This window comes from Choristoneura fumiferana, chromosome 17, assembly GCF_025370935.1.
Source record: "Choristoneura fumiferana chromosome 17, NRCan_CFum_1, whole genome shotgun sequence".
Classification (NCBI taxonomy): domain Eukaryota; kingdom Metazoa; phylum Arthropoda; class Insecta; order Lepidoptera; family Tortricidae; genus Choristoneura; species Choristoneura fumiferana.
Window position 1 is genome coordinate 18,659,051 of NC_133488.1, and position 22,814 is coordinate 18,681,864.

Consider the following 22,814-nt stretch of genomic DNA (forward strand, 5'->3'; position numbering starts at 1 on the left):
AGAGGTCATTTGGGTTTGATTGAGCGAACACCCCTGTAAAGTTTTCATCTGAATTTTTGACTCCAACTGGAGTCACACCTTTGATGCGGTACACTTAAAACATTTACCAGCTGTTGAATTATTATAATAAAACGTTACAAAACAAAAACTATTTATAAAATGTTTCATCAAGTCTAAACTGCTTATGCCATCTACTGAGGTGTTTCAACTACACAGTGTTTTTGAAAAGGTTTTTGAAGCCAAAGTTGGCATCCATCAGTTATTATTATATTATTTGTCAAATCCACCATTACCTCGTATATTTTTCGCATAGAGGTAGGAGAGTATTTTTCGTTTTCTGGATTGTTTTGGTTAGGGCTCATAATGTCCCACTCGCAAAATGTCCCATCACCAAAATTACGTCCCTTATGCAAAATACCCCATTCCCATTATGTCCCTTTCTCAAAACGTCCCATTGTTTTCTCAAAATTGCCCTTCTGAAAAAGCCCGCCCCGTCTGCAAAATGTCCCGCCTGCAAAATTCTTGTTTAAATAAAGAAATTCGGTCTCATGGATTGAAAGGAAGGACATTTTTCGGAAGGGACGTTTTGCGAACGGGGCATTTTGGGAAAGGGACGTTTTGCGAACAGGACGTATTTTTTATAATTTATGTGACGGACGGGACATTTTGCAGAGAGGTCGTTTTGAGAATGGGACATTAATAAAAGGAACCTTTTGCAAAAGGGACCGAGGGACATTTTGCGAGTGGGACATTTTGAGCCCTAACCATTTTTTTACCGTACAACGGTAAAACCTACTATTAAACACTGGTAAAATTGTCCTCCAGTGGACAGAGCCCTATTATTAAAAAAAAAAGTTTCCAGACGAAAAAAACAAGTTGCCACTCCTCACTAGATGGCGTAAGCAGCTTATTATTGTAAGGTTTAAAATACGTGACACCACATTCCTTCGTCGGAAACAGTCTGTCTGTAGATTTTCTAACAGTTAAAAAAATACGACTAATTATCTTACCAATACACGCAAATATTTTGCTGCTTGCGTGACGATTGAACCATGTGTAGACGACGCGACACCAAACAAACTCTGCGACAAAGCTGTATAAGCACATTTCCTTTACCTTTCTCAGAGAAAAGAGAACATAAAAGCAAAAATTTTGATTCAAAAGACAAGTCATCCACTTTTCGTCTTTGTTACCGTAGTCTTTGAGAAGTCTTTGAGTTTCTTGTGAATTTTTTCTCGGCAAAGATATTTCCAAAACTACTAAGTTCTACATTTTTCTATTTTCATTCATAAGTGCTTCTTGGGCAGTATAATAAAACAGATATACAATAATACTCTATGGATTTTACTTTGAACTTGAACTGAACTCTTTGACTTGAACTATCACAAAATGTCATTATTGATTGATTTTCTGTCATTTTTTTTGTGAACGTCAACGTCAAGTCGATCGATGCAGTGCAGTTTGCAACAAGTTTGCAATTATTTGTCGTAGGATCCCAATTATAACAAAAATCTTTGAATTTAAAAAAAACATTTACGTTATTGAAAATCCGGATACATTATTTGCAAAGTTGTATCGTTGTAATAAGCGGTGAAAACCGACACACCCAGTCATAAACCCATAAAATGTAGCTTACCCAACATTGCTGCGGGAAATGTCGCTCGATAGTGTGCATATAAAGGAGGAGCCGGTGTGGGAGGTCCCTTGCAGCGTAAGCGATGGGACCTTGCAAACCGAGTTGTACGCCGATCACGATATCAAGGAAGAATTAACCGTAGGGCCAGAAGTGCTGCAACCACAAGATGTCACTTATTCTATTAAAGGTAAACTTGTCTTGTAACTCCTTCTAATGCAGGAAGTAATTCTGCGCTTTATTTTCATTCTGAAAATAAAATTGATTGGTTATTATTAATTTAAATAAATTTTGTATGTCTATAATATTTTTCACCTATGATGAGTTCTGTGACGTTTCGAGTTTGGCTGTTTTAGAGATGTACCATTTATCGAGTGAACTATCGATTTTTCTAAGAGTTATTAGTGCCTATTTTCGGAGTATTATATTTAAAAAAATAATATTTTTCCAGTTTTCCCCCCACGGCTTAATTTGTGTGGAACGTGTAAAGTCTGGTTACAGCTCGAACTTTTTTAAAGATTGAGTTAATTTTTATAATGTGGGTCACACGCCTCTCGTACCCATAAAATATGGTTACGGATAGCATCAGTATTAAAACTGTCGACACTGGTAGTTGGTTTACAAAATCTTGCAAGTTTTGTTTAAAAATTTAAAATATCTTAGTGTTCCCTGTTATGGAATAATGCTGATAATGTGGTGTCATGTCACTACTCAGTTCTATTTCACACATTGCATCATTTAAGAAAATAAATATTTTTCTATCGTATTCGATGGAGTCTCTTTAAAGGACACTGATAATGCTTTATATTTTAAAAAAGTCAAGTTTTACATTTTTTTGATTATTTTGCTTCAAAATATAAATTACTTTTAAAAAATATTTTGCGTACGTAGTATGAGTAATTCGGATAATTTTCAAGTGTCACAGAACTCATCATAGGTGAAAAATACAATAAGCATTGGTAGAAAATGCACTGAGTATTTGTTCTTTTCTGTGATACTTATTTTAAAGTTAAATTTCATTTCATTACAGTACCTTTGAAACAAGAAGTGCCAGTAGATGTTAAGCAGGAGCCGACACAGTCTAGTGATACCAAACCTGTCTTCTGCAAAACCTGTTACAGAATATTCGAGCAGGAATCAAGTCTCCTAGATCATTTATGTATAATAATTGAAGAAGAATCTGATCTCAATACAAAAGTAATTAAGACTGAACCTGACAAAAAAAATACTTTATCATGCGACTTTTGCAAAACAGAGTTTCTGGATAAAACAATCTTAATAAATCATTTGAAATTGCATAATGGAGATAAACCTTATCTTTGTGTTGTATGTAACAAGCAGTATACAACAAAAGAGGGGCTTGAGAAGCATGCTGTGACTCATGTTGAAGAAGTTTTTTGTTGCCACATTTGCAATAAACAGTTCAAAAGAAAGCATACTTTAAAGCGGCATGTACTTATCCATTCAGAAGTAAAGCCCTTTGTATGTAAGGTTTGTGGTAAAAAGTTTCAACGCAACACTGTATTAAAACAACATTCACTCATACATACAGGCGAGAAACAGTACTCCTGTGACATCTGTAAAAAACAGTTCACACATAAGTGTAATCTGATTTACCACATAAAATTGCATAGTGAACCTAAACCTCCGCCTTGTCAAGTTTGCAACAAACAGTGCCGAACTAAAGCTCTTTTATTATCACATCATAAACAAGTTCATAGTGGAATCAAACCACATCCTTGTCAAATATGTCATAAACGATTTGTACGAAAAGATCAATTGGCAAATCATTTGCGCGTTCACACTGGAGAAAAACCTTATTCTTGTGAAATTTGCGGTAAACAATATTCACAGTTGGCTCATTTGGGTGTACACAAACGCGTCCACACAGGTCAAAAATCATACTCATGTAACATATGTAACAGACAATATACTAGGCAACGCTATGTTGACAAGCATATTATGCGGTCACATACTGGACAACCACAGTTTTCAAGTGAAACTTGCAATAAAGATTCCTTACAAAACAATAGTTTAAACGATCTTAAGCTTGTCCACCTAAAGAAACCACATGAATGCCAAGTATGTAACTCTTCTTTTTTACAGAAAGAGGCATTAACTCGTCATATGCGAATTCACACGGGAGAAAAACCATTCTCTTGTGAAATATGCAAGAAACAGTTTACACAGTCAATTCACTTAAAAGAACATAAACTCATTCACACAGGAGAGAAACCACATTCTTGTCAAATATGTAACAAACAGTTTGCGCGAAAGAGCCATGTCAACCAGCATATGCGTTTACACACTGGACAGAAACCGTTTTCATGTGAAATTTGCAATAGAGATTTTTTACATTATCGCACTTTCAGGGACCACAAGAAGGTCCACACAGGAGAGAAACCATATCTCTGCCAAATATGTAGTACTGCATTTTCACAGAAAGATGCACTAACTCGACATATGCGGATTCACACGGGAGAAAGGCCATTCTCGTGTGAAATATGCAAGAAACAGTTTAAACAGTCAGCTCATTTAAAGGAACATAAATTTGTTCACACAGGGGAGAAACAACACACTTGTGAGGTGTGTAAGAAGCAGTTTGCACTGAAAAATACTTTAGCTCGACATTTGCGCACCCACACAAAAGTTAAGAAAATAACAAGTCATTCATGCGAAATATGTACAAAACAGTTTAAACAAAAAAACATGTTAGTTCGCCATATGCGGGTACATACTGGAGAAAAACCTTTTTCTTGTGAAATATGCAGTAAAGTATTTTCGCAAGCCTGTCATTTAAAACAACATAAAATATTGCACGAGATTGAAAATGGTACATTTAGAATGACATAGTTCTGCGAATAAATTTTGACCACAAAACACAGATAGTTCAGAAGTCAATCGCCTGTTCACTTGGGTGCACATTTTTTCACATAACTTTTTAAGTCCTATTATAGGAAGTCCGAAAATGTTTCTCATACCATTTTACATCATAACAATCACTCTTCATATATATTTTTTTAATACTAACGATCGAAACTCCTAAGCATTCTAATTCATAACGCCAATATTCATAACTTTGTTAGTACTAATATTTATTTTTTAATACTAATATTTTATTTGTTACTTAATACTAATATTTAGCAAAAAAAAAGATTTGATTTGATTTGTTTTCATACGCAACGCACCTTTAAAATTAAACTGAAACAAACAAAATAAACTTGAAATAAAGCACAATCTGGTTGAATTTTTAAATGAGAAAATTTCGAATTATTTCAGTTTAATTTTAAAGGTGCGTATATTTTATAAGTGTTATTGACGCGCAGGGACTTGTACAATTTTCGATGGTGCAAAATGATGTATTTAAGGAAGGACTCCGTTAGGTAGAACTCTGACCCTACATATTTTTACGCGAGACCAAACATATTTTTCAACTAATACTAATATAATATAAAAAATTAACGATAGCGGTGGATCCGAAAAGCACAAGACCGGTCTGAGTGGAGAGCCTTGGTGGAGGCCTATGTCCAGCAGGGCTACTGCGAAACTCGAAACTCGAAGTTCGTGTCGTGCGGTCCCTCTCGCTCTCGTATTAAATCACGACACGAACTTTGAGTTTCGAGTTTCATAGTAGCCCTGCTGCAGTGGACCTCTTTCGGCTGACATGATGATGATGATGATGATGATGATGATGAATTAACGATATAAGTAAATCTTATTTTCAATAGGTAGTTACCGTAATGAAAAACAATATTATGAGTTCAAATTTTTTCTTGTTAAATACGATTATTAAAAAAGAAAATTATGATATTCGTCTGTGCCCTTAGTGTAAGTTTTCGGTTACAAAATACGTCTCGATCGCGTTCGCGTTAAAATCACAATTCATATGGAAACACGAACAGCGTCTCTAGCGGAACGTTTGCGATGTTCGTGTTTCCATAGAAATTGAGATTTTAACGCGAACGCGACGTATTTTGTAACTAAAAACTTACACTAAGGGCACTGTTATGAAGGAAAAATTTCTGAAAAACAATATTTTGAGTTGAGATGTGTTCTTAGTAATGACATTATGAGTAGGTAAAAAACATATGAACACTGTCTGTTATGAGATGTTAGTAATAAAAATGTATGAACAAGAAAAGTACCTATGAGGAAAAAAATTATGAAGAGTGATTATTATGAACAAAAATCGGTAGTAAAATAAAAAATAGGAATAAGAATTTTATGAGTCAATATGGACCCGGACTCACTTCACTTTTCATACCTACGCTCGGCGGTCGCTCTAAGGTTGTCAACTGTAGCTCATACACCAAGAACCGGGCAAGAGCATATCGGACACGCCCAAAATAGGCTTCCATAGCCATTACGAAAAAATATATATTCTAAGGATATAATAATAATAGGAATATTTTTCTAAGGATTTTGTATTTCTTACGGAATCATCCAAGTTTAGGTATATTTTATACCTTAGGCTACTATTTACTCATAAACTACTAATAATTCTCAAGCAAACTTAGCCGTTATAGTTTTCCTTGAAAGTTTGATATACTTGCTACCATCCTGAATTTTTTCAAATTTTTCCTCCCACCGGTTTAGATTTTAGAGGGGGGGGGGGGGCTCGATTTTAATGAAAATTTTGCACTTTCAAGTTGAATATTTAGCAAACAAATCACTGAATCGAAAAATTGTCTTAGCAAACCCCTAAGACCTATCCAACGATACCCCACACTATAGGGTTGGATGAGAAAAAAAAATCACCTTCACTACATCTATGGGGGTAGCCTAAAAAAATTTTTTCTTTTTAATTGTACTATTTTGTCGGCATAGTTTACTTATGTATCCGTGCAAAATTACAGTTTTCTAGCATTGATAGTCCCTGAGCAAAGCCGCGGAGGGACAGACAGACAGACATGGCGAAACTATAAGGGTTCCGTTTTTGCCATTTTGGCTCCGGAACCCTAAAAACTATCGTGGTAGTGACACTCGTATCTAGTTGTTTGGTTGAGAATTAAACGGGAAGAATGGAAATATAAATTAATAACTAAAATATTTTAATGTCATTGTTATATTATAAATTTGTCACAGAACAGTTATAATAACTTTTTTTTTGTTGCTCCATTATTGCACAAAAATGTTCACAGACGCGTGTCTCAAGCGGATGGCACACGCGCTCGCACTGGTCCCAACCGGTCCGAGATATCTTGTCCGTGAGCAGTGTCTATGTGTGCGTTACTCGAGCGCACTTACATGGGGATTGATTTCTGAACTATCTGTTTTGTGACAAAACGGTTGTGCGTCCTATGCACGATTTGTAAAGTGCTTTTGATGTAAGTGGAGAAGAACATGCCCGTAGCTAGGGTAATATTTTGTTTACACTTCATTCTCATGTCGAAGGTAATTAATTAATCAATGAGAAGCAAAAATGGCCGATTATATTAAAAGAAGAAAAAAAACAATAGTGTGCTGGACTGGAGTTTTTGTCTATGCATTATTACCCCCTTATTCATAAAACTTAACAAGCCTATGTTAACTAACAAATGCTTTGTCCCTTTCTAACAAATACATATGTCGAAGTGACAGATAAGGACAAACGAATTTTAGCGGCATTTTAACTAAAATAGGTTTGACTGTCGTTTATGAATAAGGGGGTTAGTGTTTTGTGATGTTACCGAAAGCAAATATTGTTTTGAACACTCGATATCAAGACTCAAGACCCATCTTTCTGAATGTATTGTATTGTCTAAATAATTGTTGAACAAATTAATAATTTGATCCGTTTTTCAATATTGTGAAATGTAACTTGTAATAAACTTAAACTTGTAATAAATTATTTTGTGAAATTTTGTGAAATTTAGTCAATGAATCTAATTTAAACAAGTGACACTCTTTCCTGGCCCGGATAATACCGACATGGAAATACCGACCCTGTTTTACCGATGCCCATAGAAACTGACATGAGCTTCTATGAGCGTGTACGCGTGTACACGAAAAACAGGGTCTGTATTTCCATGTCAGTATTATCTGGGCCGCGAAAGAAAGAGTGTCACCCGTTCAACCTGTCCTCTCCCAGCGGGTAGCTCGAGATACGAGTGCCTGTACTTTTATGTTCAAGTGCGGGTAGTTCGAAGGACTCGCACCCTAAAGTTCAGTCTACTCGTGACCACGGCCACTGTAATGTGGTTGAAACGTCGAGGTAAATATTACTTGTGTGTTTTAGCGTGACAAGTCCCGTTTGTGATATTTTGACTATGAGAAAGAAAGAAGTGATGAAAACAATCGTAAACAGAGAGACAGACGTCCATTAGACAATAAGGCCTTTTAGCCCTTAGTACCATTAGCTATTACCAATATTAATATTACCTACATAAAGTTGGCAAAATTGCCCCCCCCCGAACCTACCATAATCGGTTAATCGTTATAAATACCTAAAGCAAGGGTTACTAAACTTGCTACTGTAGCGTTATTCTACCTATCTATTGTAATGCTTGCAATACAGAGATTGTTGCTCTCCTTACCTTTTCACCTACGAGCCTTTTCACATCAGAAATAAAAGCCCTCTAAAACTTGTCTAAAACCTAATAATTGCACTCTGTAGGTAGTCCCTACTCCACACTAGATGGCGTAAGCAGCTAGTAAAATTAAGAACTTGGCACCGCATCTTGTGTCCGCATCTTCTAAATGTTGCTGCTCCGTGATTGTATCGTTGCAGCGGATCACGTTACTAATAAGCCGAAGGTGAAATAATGAAATAAAAATCATGCATTGCTAAACAAAATGATAATAATAAACGTGGAACTACATTCGGTTATAAATTCAAAAGTAGTTATTACGTAGAAATCAGAGGGCCTACTCCGAAGTTCGAAAATCGGAGTTCGTAGCGAACCGTCTCTCTCGCTCTCGTTTTACATAGTATAAGTGTCAGAGGGACCGCATGACACAAACTTCGATTATCGTATTTCGTAGTTCACAGAATATTTTTCACATCTAGATACATGCTTGCTAATATTATAAATGCGAAAGCGAGTATGTTTGTTCGGTCGCTGGTTACGCTTTCGCGTGTAAATCGTGTTTGAATTCTGTTTTATCAGTATGGGATATTATTTTATAGGTTGCTGTATGGACATGGTCTATATCTTCTCAGAAAAATAAATACAAATGACATTTACAGACTGACTAACTTGTCTGAAAGTTGATTTGAAATAGTTTTCGTGGCGTTAGCTAAAGTGTAATATGCTTGGCCTTCACTTCAACTTTCACTTCACTTCACTCTCTGTGTCTTCATAATTTTTGCTGCATGTTTGCTGTCTTCCTTCCTAGTCTAAGCAGCCTTCACTTGTGTTCTGTCAACTCCTGCAGGGCTACTACGAAACTCGAAGTTCGTATCGTACCGTCCCTCTCGCTCTCGTATTAAATAGTGTAAGTGTCAGGAGTGCTACCACGAAACTCGAAGTTGGAAACTTCGCCCGCAACGAAAGTTAAACGAAGTTCGTCTGTGAGTGCTACCACGAAGTAACTTCGTTTACGTGTCGTTTGTGTCGAAACCATAGACTACTTTCGAGTTGATCTTCGGGAGGCTTCGTGAATGGAAAAAAAATGGAAAGAACGAATGGATTAATAAAGCGCGTTTCACAATTTCATTTAAAAACCGGTAAAACACCGGTAAATGGATTATTAACTGAAAAAGGACCTAAAATTCCAATAAATAATTCAAATTATACATTTCCAATATTCTGCTTGATCAGGATTATGGTTTAAAGCAAGTTTTTATGCTGATTTCAAGAAAATTTTGTGCTTTTCGTGTTCTCACACATTCGTCATACCTAAATGATTAGACATGGGTAATCTCAACTCCGCGAAGTGATCTGACTCACTAGATCCAGCTCCAGTGTCGGTACCGAATCCGCTTATTGAATCCGACTCCTTTATTGACTCCGGTTCTTTCGAGCGATTATTAATTTATCTATGGCCGATCCGCCCCGGCTCGGTTCGGTCGGTCGGTGTCGGTACGGTACGGTGCCCCACCCGCTGACTGAACTGAAGTACAGATTCGTGAAAGAGAGAAAGATTCGTTCGTTAGTCCAAGTCCGAGTACCGAACCGAACCGACCAACCAAACATAGATAATACTTAAGATCCAAGTCGAAGATCCGATCCGCAGGGCTACTACAAACCGAACCGAACCGGCCAAGCAAACATAGATAATAAGATCCAAGTCCAAGATCCGATCCGCAGGGCTACTATGAAACTCCAAAATCGAAGTTCGTGTCATGCGGTCCCTCTGACACTTATACTATTTAATACGAGAGCGAGAGGGACGGTACGATACGAACTTCGAGTTTCGTAGTAGCCCTGCCGATCCGATCCGAGCCGAGCGAGAGCGAAAGCAGACGGACGGAGCGAGTCAGTGTGAGTGAGCGTGACGGCGATCACGAGCGAGGCGAGCCGCTCGATCCAGTCGGAGTTAGTAACTCCGGAGTCAATAAGATTTGAAAGGAGTCATTAAGGGATTCGGATCCGCTTGAGGATCTGACTCTTTTGAATCTTCAGATCCGGATTTACCCACCTCTATAAATGATATAAACAAACGTCAAGCTAGCAAACCAAATGTCAAACTGCGTAGTTTTCTGAGGAAGTTTTGAAAACTTTTTAGCAAGAGAATTAAGTAATTTTTGTCCATATATAATAACAAGTAATGAATCGTGTGCGACGAGTATTGTTAGATGTAATGAATTGATATGCGATTTCTCTTAAATATGTTTTATATATGGCGATTATTTATATACGAAGTTTGAGGTCGATACCCAGGCGGGGCAGATATTTGTATGAAGTAATGTTTACTCATAACATAAGCTTAGGTTACTTTCGGACTTGGTTAATTGGTGTGATCATCATCATCATCAGCCAGAAGACTTCCACTGCTGAACAAAGGCCTCCCTCTAGAACGCCAGAATATAAATCACAACTCGCCACAATCCACAGTTTTTTTTCCAAACAACTGACCGTGATTGACCGCTATCTCACCTGATGTTAGGTACAGATGTCGCCCAAGGTATCTGTGTACTGGTTCAGTAACAGCCTATTCACTCTAGCCTGCGGTTGCCTGCAATTCTCACAATGTCCTCAGTCCACCTAGTGGGAGGGCTGCCAACACTTTGTCTTGCGGTTTATGATTGCCACTCGAGAACTTTTCTCCCCCAGCGGCTATCTGTTCTTCTGAGTGATGTGAGCCGCCCATTGCCACTTCAAGTTGGATATTTTTGACCTATGTTGGCTGGTATTGGTAAATTTATTATTATTTACATGGTTGGCTGTATCATTGCCTTTGCTTAGGTAGGTACTTTATTGATGGTAATGAGCAGAGAGCGGAATTTTTCATGGCATTTTTTGACCTGTCATAGTGATTTCTCACTTATTGACTACCTAAATGATGTTGATATATTAGTTTAAATTAGATTGTTTTAAACTTACTTGTATCATGTTATGTAGTTCAGTTGCATTCTTTTTCTGCATACAAATACAACTGATATTTGGCTGTAAAAGAAGTAGTTTAAAACTGGAAAATATGAAAAAAAAAACATCTATTCCTTTATAGAGACATTAATGTAACAGTTGTTAACATTACAACAGAAGAATTTCAACATGAAATTGAAAAAAAAAACTGAACATAAATAAGAAATTGTTATCCATTCATTGTTCATTGCATATGTCTATTTCACATTTTCAATTGCTCAAGAGTTAATTGGAAGCGATTGCTCTTTAACTTAAGGCTGCCTATTGGCCTATTGTTTATAGGTGTACTTTTAATCTTCTTTAGTAGGTGCCTGTGTTGTGTATCGATAGATATGAATATCAGAAAACGATAAGTGAGAAGTCACTATGACAGATCAAAAGATGCCATGAAAATTCGGCTCTTTGGTAAGGAGTTTATTTTACTTCACATCTTTTAATATGGCACAGCACATTCTAGCATCATCAGCTTCCACCAAGCAAATGGAGGTGCTAATTTTTGGCTTACCGAGTCTGAGTTGGTAGATATCTTTAAATTCATACCATCTTTTGCATGGAATCTCCAATTTGAATAATTCAAAAAGTAATTTATAGGTATTGAAACACTCTTGAATATGAAATGATTTATTTGGCTAAGGATTAATACAGAGGTATCTATTAATAACATGGTCTGATATTGGGGCATTTCTATCAACTTTTAAGAAGTAGTTATATGGACATAATTATAATTACAATGGTTGGACATTAGATATTCCTAAGTTTTTTTGTAGATATTGATATATACTTTAATATTATAGAACATTTTTTTTGATTTATTATCAATAGTTAGTTTACGCAGCACATGCAATGAAAGATATTTTGTCTTGAGTTATTTATTATATAGGGTGTCCCAGAAGCACCACGTCACAGTGACACCAGAGGTAGGCCTGCTCAAGAGGAACCTAACCAACCTAACATGACCCCAGTAAAAGTTGCACGGTTTTCGAGTTATTACCGAAATAAAGATTTTTGGGGATACTCCCCTTTGTCTTGACATTTTTAGTACCAGCATCGACTTGGAAAGCTCTTAATAACAGTTTTTTATGTGTATCGAATCGTGAATAGTTACTTCAGAAGTGCAGTGTGTTATTTTGTCAGTAACTACCGTAAAATGCTGAAAAAAACTTTATTAATCTTGATTTAAGTTGATTCAAAAACATGAATTTCAACTTTAACCATCTGCCATGAAAAAAAATTACTAGAAACGAAAAAAATAAATAACGTCGATAAATTGGGCATGCTATGCAGATTCAGAAATGGTATGACACATGTATCTTACTGCAATAACATTAGGCATTCACTTTGCTGATGCCGCAAGCTGTCACCATGCTACATTACCTACTAATTTATTGAATAAGGCGTTACTTTGCCGAGGTCCATATTAATGAACTGAAACAATCACCTACTTTGCTCACCCGCAACCTTATGATAGCTACATTTATACTAGAAATGTGTGTTCATTCAGTTCCTCCTCCACACTCCAAAAATACATGGTAGTTCGAAGGACTCGCGCTGCTAGACAGACTTGACACCCCATACTTCAGTCTACTCGTGACCACGGCCACTGTAATGTTGTCGAAATGCCGAGGTAAATATTACTCGTGTGTGTTAACGTGATAAGTCCCGTTGGTGGTATTTTGACTATGAATGAAAATCACGAAAGTTTAAAACGTTAGATAATATTATTTGGTTAACGCTATAATCTGGACATCTTAAAGATACAGATAAAGATAAAGGTCAAAGTGAACAGACACTTTCTAGACAACGTGTAACATCATCGCCTTCCATCAAGCGAGATTGAGGCCAAACGTAAGCCTATTAAAAATATTCTAAAACCCGAATTTTTTCAATAAAATATTGTGGACTGAAGAATCGGCTTGCAAATGGGATGGATATTTCAATGTACATAACGTCCATAGCTGGCAGACAGAAAACCACATAGTCACATGAAAAACGAGAAGATCGCTCCCAATACCAATTCAAAATTAATTTGTGGAGTGGAATTCTTAATGGACAAATTGTGGGACCGGTCGAGTTGCCTCCTATTCTTAATGGTAGAAACTATTTACAGTTTTTGCAAAACGACCTGCCTGGTTTATTAGAAGATGTACCGTTAGCACTGACACGAACCATGTGGTACCAACAAGATGGTTGCTCGGCACATTACGCTCGCCTAGTCCGTGAGCACCTCACTCAGCGAAACATTCCCTGAGAGATGGATTGGTCGATTGGGACCAATTTTATGGCCACCGCGTTCCCCGGATCTAAACCCACTAGATTTTTTTTTATTGGGGATGTTTAAAAGACAAAGTTTACGCGAAATTAATACGCTCTGATGAAAGATCGGAAGTCAGTTTACGAAAATTGAGACGAAATTTTATTAAACGATGTTTTTTGTGCATCAGAGTCCATGGGAGACAATTTGAACATTTATTGTGAACTAAATTTATTCCAATAAATGAATGAAAGATAAACCTGTTTTTAACCACCCACGCAAAAAGAGGGGTGTTATAAGTTTCACCGCTATGTCTGTCTGTCTGTCTGTGGCACCTTAGCTCTTAAACGGGTGAATCGATTTGAATGCGGTTTTTTATTTGAAAGCAGATTTCCTAGCGATGGTTCTTAGACATGTTCTATCAAAATTGGTTCAGCCGTTTTTGAGATACTGAACTTTGAAGTGACAATATTAGGGGTTTTGCTACTTTTTGTTGGTTAGACTATTAATTAACATTGTTAACCCCCGACGCAAAAAGAGGGGTGCCATAAGTTTGACCGCTATGTGTGTCTGTCTGTCTGTCTGTGTGTCTGTCCGTGCCACTAGCTCTTAAACGCGTAAACCGATTTGAATGCGTTTTATTTATTTATTTGAAAGCAGGTTTTCTAGCGATGGTTCTAAGACATGTTCTATCAAAATCGTTTCAGCCGCTTTTGAAATTTTGAACTTTGAAGTGACAAAGTTGGGGATTTTCCAACTTTTTTTTGGTTAGGTTATATCCGGTTCTCTAGGATCCGGTCCTAGCCTGGAAAAGGGAGACAAACATTAATATTTAGCCTTCGTGCATTTGGCAAAATAATTGTATCAGATAATAGATGAGTTATCGCTGTACACAGCATTTTTGCACCACTTAGCAGGGACTGCTTTCGGAGTTCCAGTTTTAAGTTGGTTCGATAGGGCTTCGCTAAAGTGATAAAAATGCCTAATGTTCTTGGAGTAAGATACATGTGTTATACCATTTCTGAATCTGCATAACATGCCTAATTTATTGACGTTATTTATTTGTTTCCTTTCTAGTATTTTTTTTTCATGGCAGAAGGTTAAAGTTAAAATTCATGTTTTTGAGATAATTTAAATCAGGATTAATGAAGTTTTTTTCAGCATTTTACGGTAGTTACTGACAAAATAACACACTGCACTTCTGAAGTAACTATTCACGATTCGATACACATAAAAAACTGTTATTAAGAGCTTTCCAAGTCGATGCTGGTACTAAAATCGTCAAGACAAAGGGGAGTATCCCCAAAAATCTTTATTTCGGTAATAACTCGAAAACCGTGCAACTTTTACTGGGGTCATGTTAGGTTGGTTAGGTTTCTCTTGAGCTGGCCTACCTCTGGTGTCACTGTTACGTGGTACTTCTGGGACACCCTGTATGGCAATTTTTTTACAAGCTTTTATTTAGTTTCACCTGTCCTGTTGTCTGTAGTCAAATCTTGCAAGTTAAATTTGACCAACTTTCAGTAGTTCCCGCGGGATAGCGATAAACGAATTGTTCACGGGCGGGGAGACGATCCTGGCCGGAACACCAGGATGTCACTACCAGATTATTGTATTGTCAGATTGCCAGATTATTGTTGTATCCGGATTGACTTGAAATTTGGAATACTTATGTAAATTGCGTGACAATACAATAATCTGGTAGTGACATCCTGGTGATCTGGCTAGGATCGTCTCCCCGCCACGTAGAATTCGTTTATGGGTATTCCGCGGGAACTATGCACTTATGCGGGATTAGAACTATACTATGTTCTTTCCCGGGACCCCAACAAGGAATTTCGTCTAAATCAGTTCAGCGGTTGAAGCGTGAAAAGGTAACAGACAGAGTTACTTTCACATTTAGGTATAATAATATATTTCACATTTAATGTGAAAATAACTCTGTCTGTCTGTAGATTGACTTGAAATTTGGAATACTTATGTAAATTGCGTGACAATACAATAATCTGGTAGTGACATCCTGGTGGTCCGGCCAGGGTCGTCTCCCCGCCCGCGTATAGTTCGTTTATCGCTATTCCGCGGGAACTATGCAATTTTCCGGGATAAAAACTATCCTATGTTCTTTCCCGGGACCCAAGACCCAGAAGAAGAAGGAATTTCGTCTAAATCAGTTCAGCGGTTGAAGCGTAAAAAGGTAACAGACAGACAGAGTTACTTTCACATTAAGGTATAATAATATCATCATCATCGTCATCCCAGCCTATATACGTTCCACTGCAGGGCACAGGCCTCCCCTCAGATAGGGCTTGGGCATTAGTTCCCACGCGGGCCCAGTGCGGATTGGGAACTTCACACTCAGCATTGAATTGCTTCGCAGCTTTGTGCAGGTTTCCTCACGATGTTTTCCTTCACCGTAAAGCTCGTGGTATAATAATATATTTCACATTGAATGTGAAAATAAATCTGTCTGCCTGTTACTGTGTCTGTGTGTTTAATTTATTAGATTAAATATTGATTGGTGATTATTATTTCTTATGCTATATTATGTTATTATTTGATATTATTTGGGTATTTTATAATTCGGGAATATAATTGAATGAACTATTGTTAATTTATGAATGTATTAAATAGACTATTGCACGTCTCTCCGAGACAGGATATGATGTACTGATAACTAAATATACTGATTTAACATCTATGTAATAACTTATAAAAGGGTCAGACAGCTAATTTGAGCAAAGAGAAACTGCAATGATTAAAATCATAGTTAATTTAATTACGATCACAGAGTTACCTTATTTTCCTTCGACGTTCGTACAACGACTGAGCTCCGTCATCGATGGCCACCAATATTAATATACATGTGGGTAAACAGACAATTCAAATCATGTCCGTTATTTCTTTTAATAAAATCCAAAGCTTACAGTCGGCCATTCTGATAAAACGGAGTCCCTTCGTTATAGTCTTATATCCACAGATATAGATTACTCATTAGAATTAGCACACACAAATATTATGAATTTCATAACCATGGTAAATATATATCAATCACACTATGCAAGATACGAATACATCATGTAAGGCTTTATTTGCATGAAGACGACTATTAATTATTATTACACTGCAATAATATTGCTTAATAGCACGAAAATAGCTTATCCTTTAAGATATTGGTAATATTTCAGGAAATATGAATTGGTGGCTTATTGTGTACTTTGTGAAGCTTACAGATGATCAATTCATATTTCCTGAGCTCTAATCATCATTATATTCTTGTTCGGCCATCTTATTTACGTAATTGTTCCATCAATTTAAAATTCAATATGAAGTTTATCTAATTAGTTACAGGACCTTATTTCTTAATCTACTTATTCTATAGCTATGTTACTTGAATAAATGAATTTAATTATTATTATTATTATTATTATAGCGCTCATGTCCTTGGTTCTATGACCTCATTGCGCATCTATACTAATAATTAAATAAAATTAGTCAACTTATTATCTAGCGCTCAAATCCTTGGTTCAATGACCTCCGTGCGCAGTTGTAAGTTAATCATCATGTAAAATCAACACACTCCCATTTGTCATAGACTCCTTTGTATGTTGATTTTTCCTTTCACAATTATTCCCTTTCCATACCTCATATTAAATCCAAATCCAACATCAATATCACCATCCTAGTCATTCTAAATATAAATACATCAATTCATTGATCATACATATGCTAATCATTACGAGTATCCATTTAAAATAAAAATCCTGATCATAACAATCGGTTCCTCTCACCAATCAATAAAAATAAAATCAACCGGATCATTCATCATCGTGATCATTTTGATTAAACACTATTTCTAAACATCTAGATCATAAATTCATTGGATATCACTACCTTCTTCTACAGTCTCGGATATAGTTTTGTGTATGCCATCTTCTGACAGTTCACTTTCCGAATCTATCACATCTTTAGTGAACGTCAACCAAGGGAATATTTTGTCTACCGATATTACTGCCTCGTACTTCCGATTTTGTCCGAGTCAAAGGTGTATCCTCGACTAAATATCTATCCCTATCTAATACCTTACAAATTCTATAAGGACCCTGCAGTTTAGGGAGTAGCTTTTTCGATTTACCGTCATTGTTACTAACTTCTTTCACAATCCTGACTAAATCTCCTACTTTGTATTTATCAGCAACTCTCCTAACACTGTCGAACCTATCCTTATTCTTTTGCTGTTCCTCGTCAATTTTTAAATTCACCGCATCTCTAACTTCCTGGAGTGAGGGTTTTTTTGTGCTCTCTAGGTCTAATAATGAGGCTACCATACCGTCACCCTTTGTTTTTAACCTAATTCCAAAAAGTACTTCAGCCGGACTTTTGCCTATTGCCTTATTTAATGTAGTATTTAGACCTAATTGAATTTCTTCTAAATGTTTGTCCCACTCATTCTCGTTATTGTTGTGGTTCCTGGTAGCTAGCGCAGCTAAAATTGTGCGGTTATAACGCTCTACCTGACCATTTGCCCTGGGGGTAGAGACTGCATTCAAAACGTGTCGTATTCCTAATCTTGTAACAAATTCCTTGAAAGATTTACTAGTGAAGGATGTCCCCCTATCACTGATCAGGCGGCTAGGTATACCAAATAAGCTGATGTAATTATTGAGAACCTTGATACTGGACTTTGTTTTTGTATTTTTGACCGCATATAAGGATATATATTTAGTGTAAGCATCGACTAGTACAAGTAAGTACGCATTTTTAGACTTACTTTTAACGAAGGGCCCTAAATGGTCCATATGTACTGTATGGAACGGCTCGTCTATTTTTGGGATTGGATGGAGCATGCCTTGTCTTTTCCCCGCCGGAGTCTTGTAATAGGCACATTCTAGACACGATTTCACATACTTTTTGACGAACTTGTTCATTTTGGGGAACCAGTAAAGCGATTTGAGCTTGTCTAAAGTTTTCTCTGCGCCAAAGTGACCAAGTTCGTCATGGTTCTTTTTCAGTAATTGCCATCGTACACCTCGAGGGACCAACCATTTAAGCTCGCCATCTACAACCCTATAGACCTTCCCGTTTTTCAATTGATAGTTTGAATGAATATCCACTAGTTTGGGTGTTTCAGGGTCTTGCAATATACGCTTAATATGTTGAACTTCCTCATCAACCCCTGAATAGTGGATAGCCAGTCATCGGTTTCAACCGTCAACACATCGAATACCGGCTCGGGCTCCTCTGTTATCGGCACGGCATTTCGACTCAGCGCGTCCACATGACTCATGCGGGCCCCGGCCTGTACTCGATACTGCAGTCATACTCCTGCATTTGTAGCCACCACCTACCAATACGAGGTATCATATCCCTTTTTGACAGTGTTGTACGCAACGCACTGCAGTCTGTTATGATGGTGAATTTGACACCTAAAACATACACCCGAAATCTATTCAGAGACGCGATCACTGCTAGTGTTTCGAGTTCGAAAGAATGGTATTTCTGCTCTTCTAAAGTGGTCTGTCTACTATAGTAAGACACAGCCCTCCATCTACCCACATCGTCTTCCTGTAATAACATACCCGCGATACCAGTTTTACATGCATCGGTGTGGATTTGGGTCTTAGCAAGTGGGTTGTATAAAGCTAGTATCGGCCTTTTTACAAGTTCAGTCTTCAGAGAATCGAATGCCTGAACTTGTTTCGAACCCCATTCCCATTTACTGTTTTTCTTTAGTAATTGCGTCAAAGGGCTAGCGACAATAGCGAAATCCTTTACAAATCTGCGAAAAAAACTAGCTAAACCTATGAATTGTCGCACTTCGTGTTGGTTAGTGGGCTGTTTAAACTTCTCAACTGCCTCCGTTTTTCTCAAGCCTGGTCTTACTCCCTCTTTTCCTATTTCGAATCCCAGATAATCTATTTTCCTACAAAAGAAGTTACACTTCGATAGTTTCAAGGTTAAACCTGCCGCTTTTATTAATTTCAAAACAGTTTCCAATCGCTCCATCCCTTGTTCTACGCTATGTGAAGGTATAATAATGTCATCCATAAATGCGTATGCTTCTTTATTTTTAACTTCTTTAAGCATGTTATTTACGGTTTTTTGGAAAACGGATGGAGCATTTGCCAGACCGAATGGCATTCGCGTAAATTGATACTGACCATCAGGCGTCACAAAAGCAGTTTTATCTTGACATGATGGAGCGATGGGAATCTGATAATAGCCTGATGCTAAATCTAAGGTTATAAAGTAATCATAACCTCCTAACTGGTCTATTTGGTCGTCAATGCGCGGCAGCGGGTAGTGTTCTTTGACTGTTTTAGCATTGAGGGCTCTGTAGTCTACGCAGAGCCGTTGTTCCCCAGTCTTTTTCTGAACAAGTATTATAGGGCTCGCATACGAGGAAGATGATTCTGTTATGATACCGCAATCTAACATTTCTTGGATCATTTCCTTGACTTTATTCCTTTCCGAATAAGCTAACCGATAAGGTCTATACACTACTGGATCGTTATCCGTCAAAGTAATTGTCATTTCATTTAAACTAGTCAAACCTAAATCAGTTAAATTAAACGAGAAACACGTTTTATACCTCTGCAGTAAAAGTTCTAATTTTTTTTTGTTTTCCAAGTTTAAATCTTCACCCGTTTTTAAACTACTTGTTATTGATTCGCCCGATTCAACTTCCACCTTACGGACCTCAAAATTATTTTTATTGTCAAAAATACACCCTCTCGTTAATAACTGTCCTTTTTGGAAATTCACCGCCACTGTATTTAGATTTAAGACTAATACACACCCTTTTCCTTTAATTATTGAATAAAGACCCGGCAAAACATAATACTTTTGTTCACCCATATTTCGTACAGATTCCCTTACATACACTTTGCAAGTGCATTCAGTATCGATTTCAATTGGAATCGATTCTATGTAACTGACACTAACGTCAGCGCTAACCGTTAATTTAAGTTTTCCGTAACTTACAGTTTGTGGCAACTCAGGTTTTTTTTGTAAAATTAAGTGTTCGTCAGTCTTAATAATTATGATACCTGCTTGCTCTGTGAACGTATGTCCAGCAGTACCGGGTGCTTAAGTAAAGAATCCGGAACTACTAGCACCTCCACTAAAGCTTCAACAGACTGTACTTGTAATCGAATCTTACATTTTCCTATAGGGTCTATATACGAGTTGCCAAATCCTTTCAAAGATGGTAAGTCGTCATTACGAAGATCAACGCCTAATTCCATAAAATCGCTATATCTAATCATTGTACATTGGCTACCCAGATCAACATAACAAGTCTTAGATAAATCGTTAACTTTTAAGGGTAGGACGTACTTTTTGTCTAAAATACCTGCTAATTTAACTTCTGACACTGATTTTGCGACCTCTTTTTTATTATTATCGTTATCTTTTACTAACCGCCTACAATTAGAACTCTGGTGACCTAATCTTTTACAAATTGTGCATGTTAATAACGGCTTTGGACACTTAAAACTAGGATGTCCGATTTCGTTACAGTTAAAACATTTAATAGAACCATGTTTGGTTTTATCATTCTGCAAGTCACCAGGTTTCTTGAAAAAGTGCTACGTTTATCTTTACTATCTTCCATTTTAATAGATTTAAAATAGGCCAAAATGTGCTCCGGTTCTGAGTAATTTGCAGCCTGAGCACCTAATCTCATCCCCCTATCTTCTAATCCGTCTATAATGCAATCTACCGCATCTTTTCCAAATATCTTACATCGATTTAATAAATTCGTCTTATGATAAAAGTAAGCTTCCAATGATTCATTATGCTTTACTTTTCAAATTCAAATTCAAATTCAAATTCAAAAATTCAAATGATTTATTCAGTAAATAGGCCGCAATGGGCACTTTTACACGTCATTTTTTAAACTACCAGCGCTTTCGGAAAGACCATCATTGCCAAGAAGAATGCGCCGCAAGAAACTTGGCAGAAAGTCATTTTTTCATAAAAATATAATTACAAATAAAATACTTAAAAACGATATTATACAATTAAGAAAAAAAAAATACAAAAAAAATAATAAAAGAAATAACAGGGATGTATGGGGTCCCTTAGTTAAAATACTAAACACTAACTATTTCGGTCTAACATCTCGTGTAAAAGTCGTGAATAATCCTGCACGTTTGGAAAAGTTTTGGTGAGCTTATCTTCCATTCCGACCATGTATTAATTAATTGAGGGTAGACCCTGATACCAAATTTTTGCAACGCCGCCTAACTTCGGTAAAGCATAATGAATTAATTGGGTTTCCGACCATTGATATAATTTCGAACACTCCTCTACTTTATTGATCCACGCATCTATAGTTTGCTCTTGGCAAGCCGGATCAAATTCCGGAACAGCATTGGCGTTCATTGAAAAATGATTTTGAGATTGAGACGTAGTAGAAGGCAGTGATTTTATTAATTCCATGACATCTTGTAACGAAAAATTTCCAACACTAGTACTACCCTTATCCGAATTATCCTTGCGTGAGCTCGGACCTGCCTCATCGCTACTACAAGAACTAGAAACACTCACGGTAGCTCGACGTCGTCGCTTACTCGATCGTGGATGACTCGAATCTCTGCGACTGCGCAGCCGCTTCCGACCTCCGCCGCGATCGTCGCTTGCGCCTGTTGCTGCGCTCCGAGCTGGTCGACGTCCGCGAGCGCGACGCGAGCGCGGACGCGACTTGCGCGAGCACCGTGTTCTAGTACGGCTCCTCCTGCGCCGCTTGCGCGGACGGCGCACTTCGCTGCGGCCTCGCGCTGGCTGCGCCGCTAGTTCATCGCTGCGCCCCGCTCGTGGGCCACCAGCCGGTGACAGCTCACGCCCGTCTTCTTCAGGTCGATCTCCCGCCATCAAAACAAAATTAGCTGCAAGAAAGAATACATTGACTGACACTGTAATGTAATCCTAAGCATATAAGGCGCAAGGTTATAGCAGTAACAATGTAGTAAATGTGTCTCACACAGCAAAACAATTTATCTAAATTACCCAATGTGGACGTGTGGGATTATATAGAAATAATTCTGTTTGATCCCACTTCTGAACTAAAAGGGTCAGACAGCTAATTTGAGCAAAGAGAAACTGCAATGATTAAAATCATAGTTAATTTAATTACGATCACAGAGTTACCTTATTTTCCTTCGACGTTCGTACAACGACTGAGCTCCGTCATCGATGGCCACCAATATTAATATACATGTGGGTAAACAGACAATTCAAATCATGTCCGTTATTTCTTTTAATAAAATCCAAGCTTACACTTATGACCTTGCAATAAACATTTAGAATATTTTTTTTTTTACCTTTTAGTAGGAATATTATAAGTATATACATATAAATCATTCAGTGGTTTAAGCGTGAAGAGGTAACAAATATGCAGACAGAGCTAAGTAGTATGGAA

The 22,814-nt window shown here is 37.3% G+C and overlaps 1 protein-coding gene across 1 annotated transcript; it reads left to right on the forward strand.

The window, feature by feature from the left end:
- The first annotated feature begins 1,007 nt into the window (after window positions 1–1,007).
- LOC141437413 (uncharacterized) lies at window positions 1,008–7,487 on the forward strand. Its single transcript, XM_074100762.1, has 2 exons — window positions 1,008–1,823; window positions 2,664–7,487. Exons 1-2 carry the CDS (start codon window positions 1,655–1,657, stop codon window positions 4,484–4,486), a joined length of 1,992 nt encoding a protein of 663 aa, XP_073956863.1. The 5' UTR covers window positions 1,008–1,654; the 3' UTR covers window positions 4,487–7,487.
- The last annotated feature ends 15,327 nt before the right edge of the window (window positions 7,488–22,814 follow it).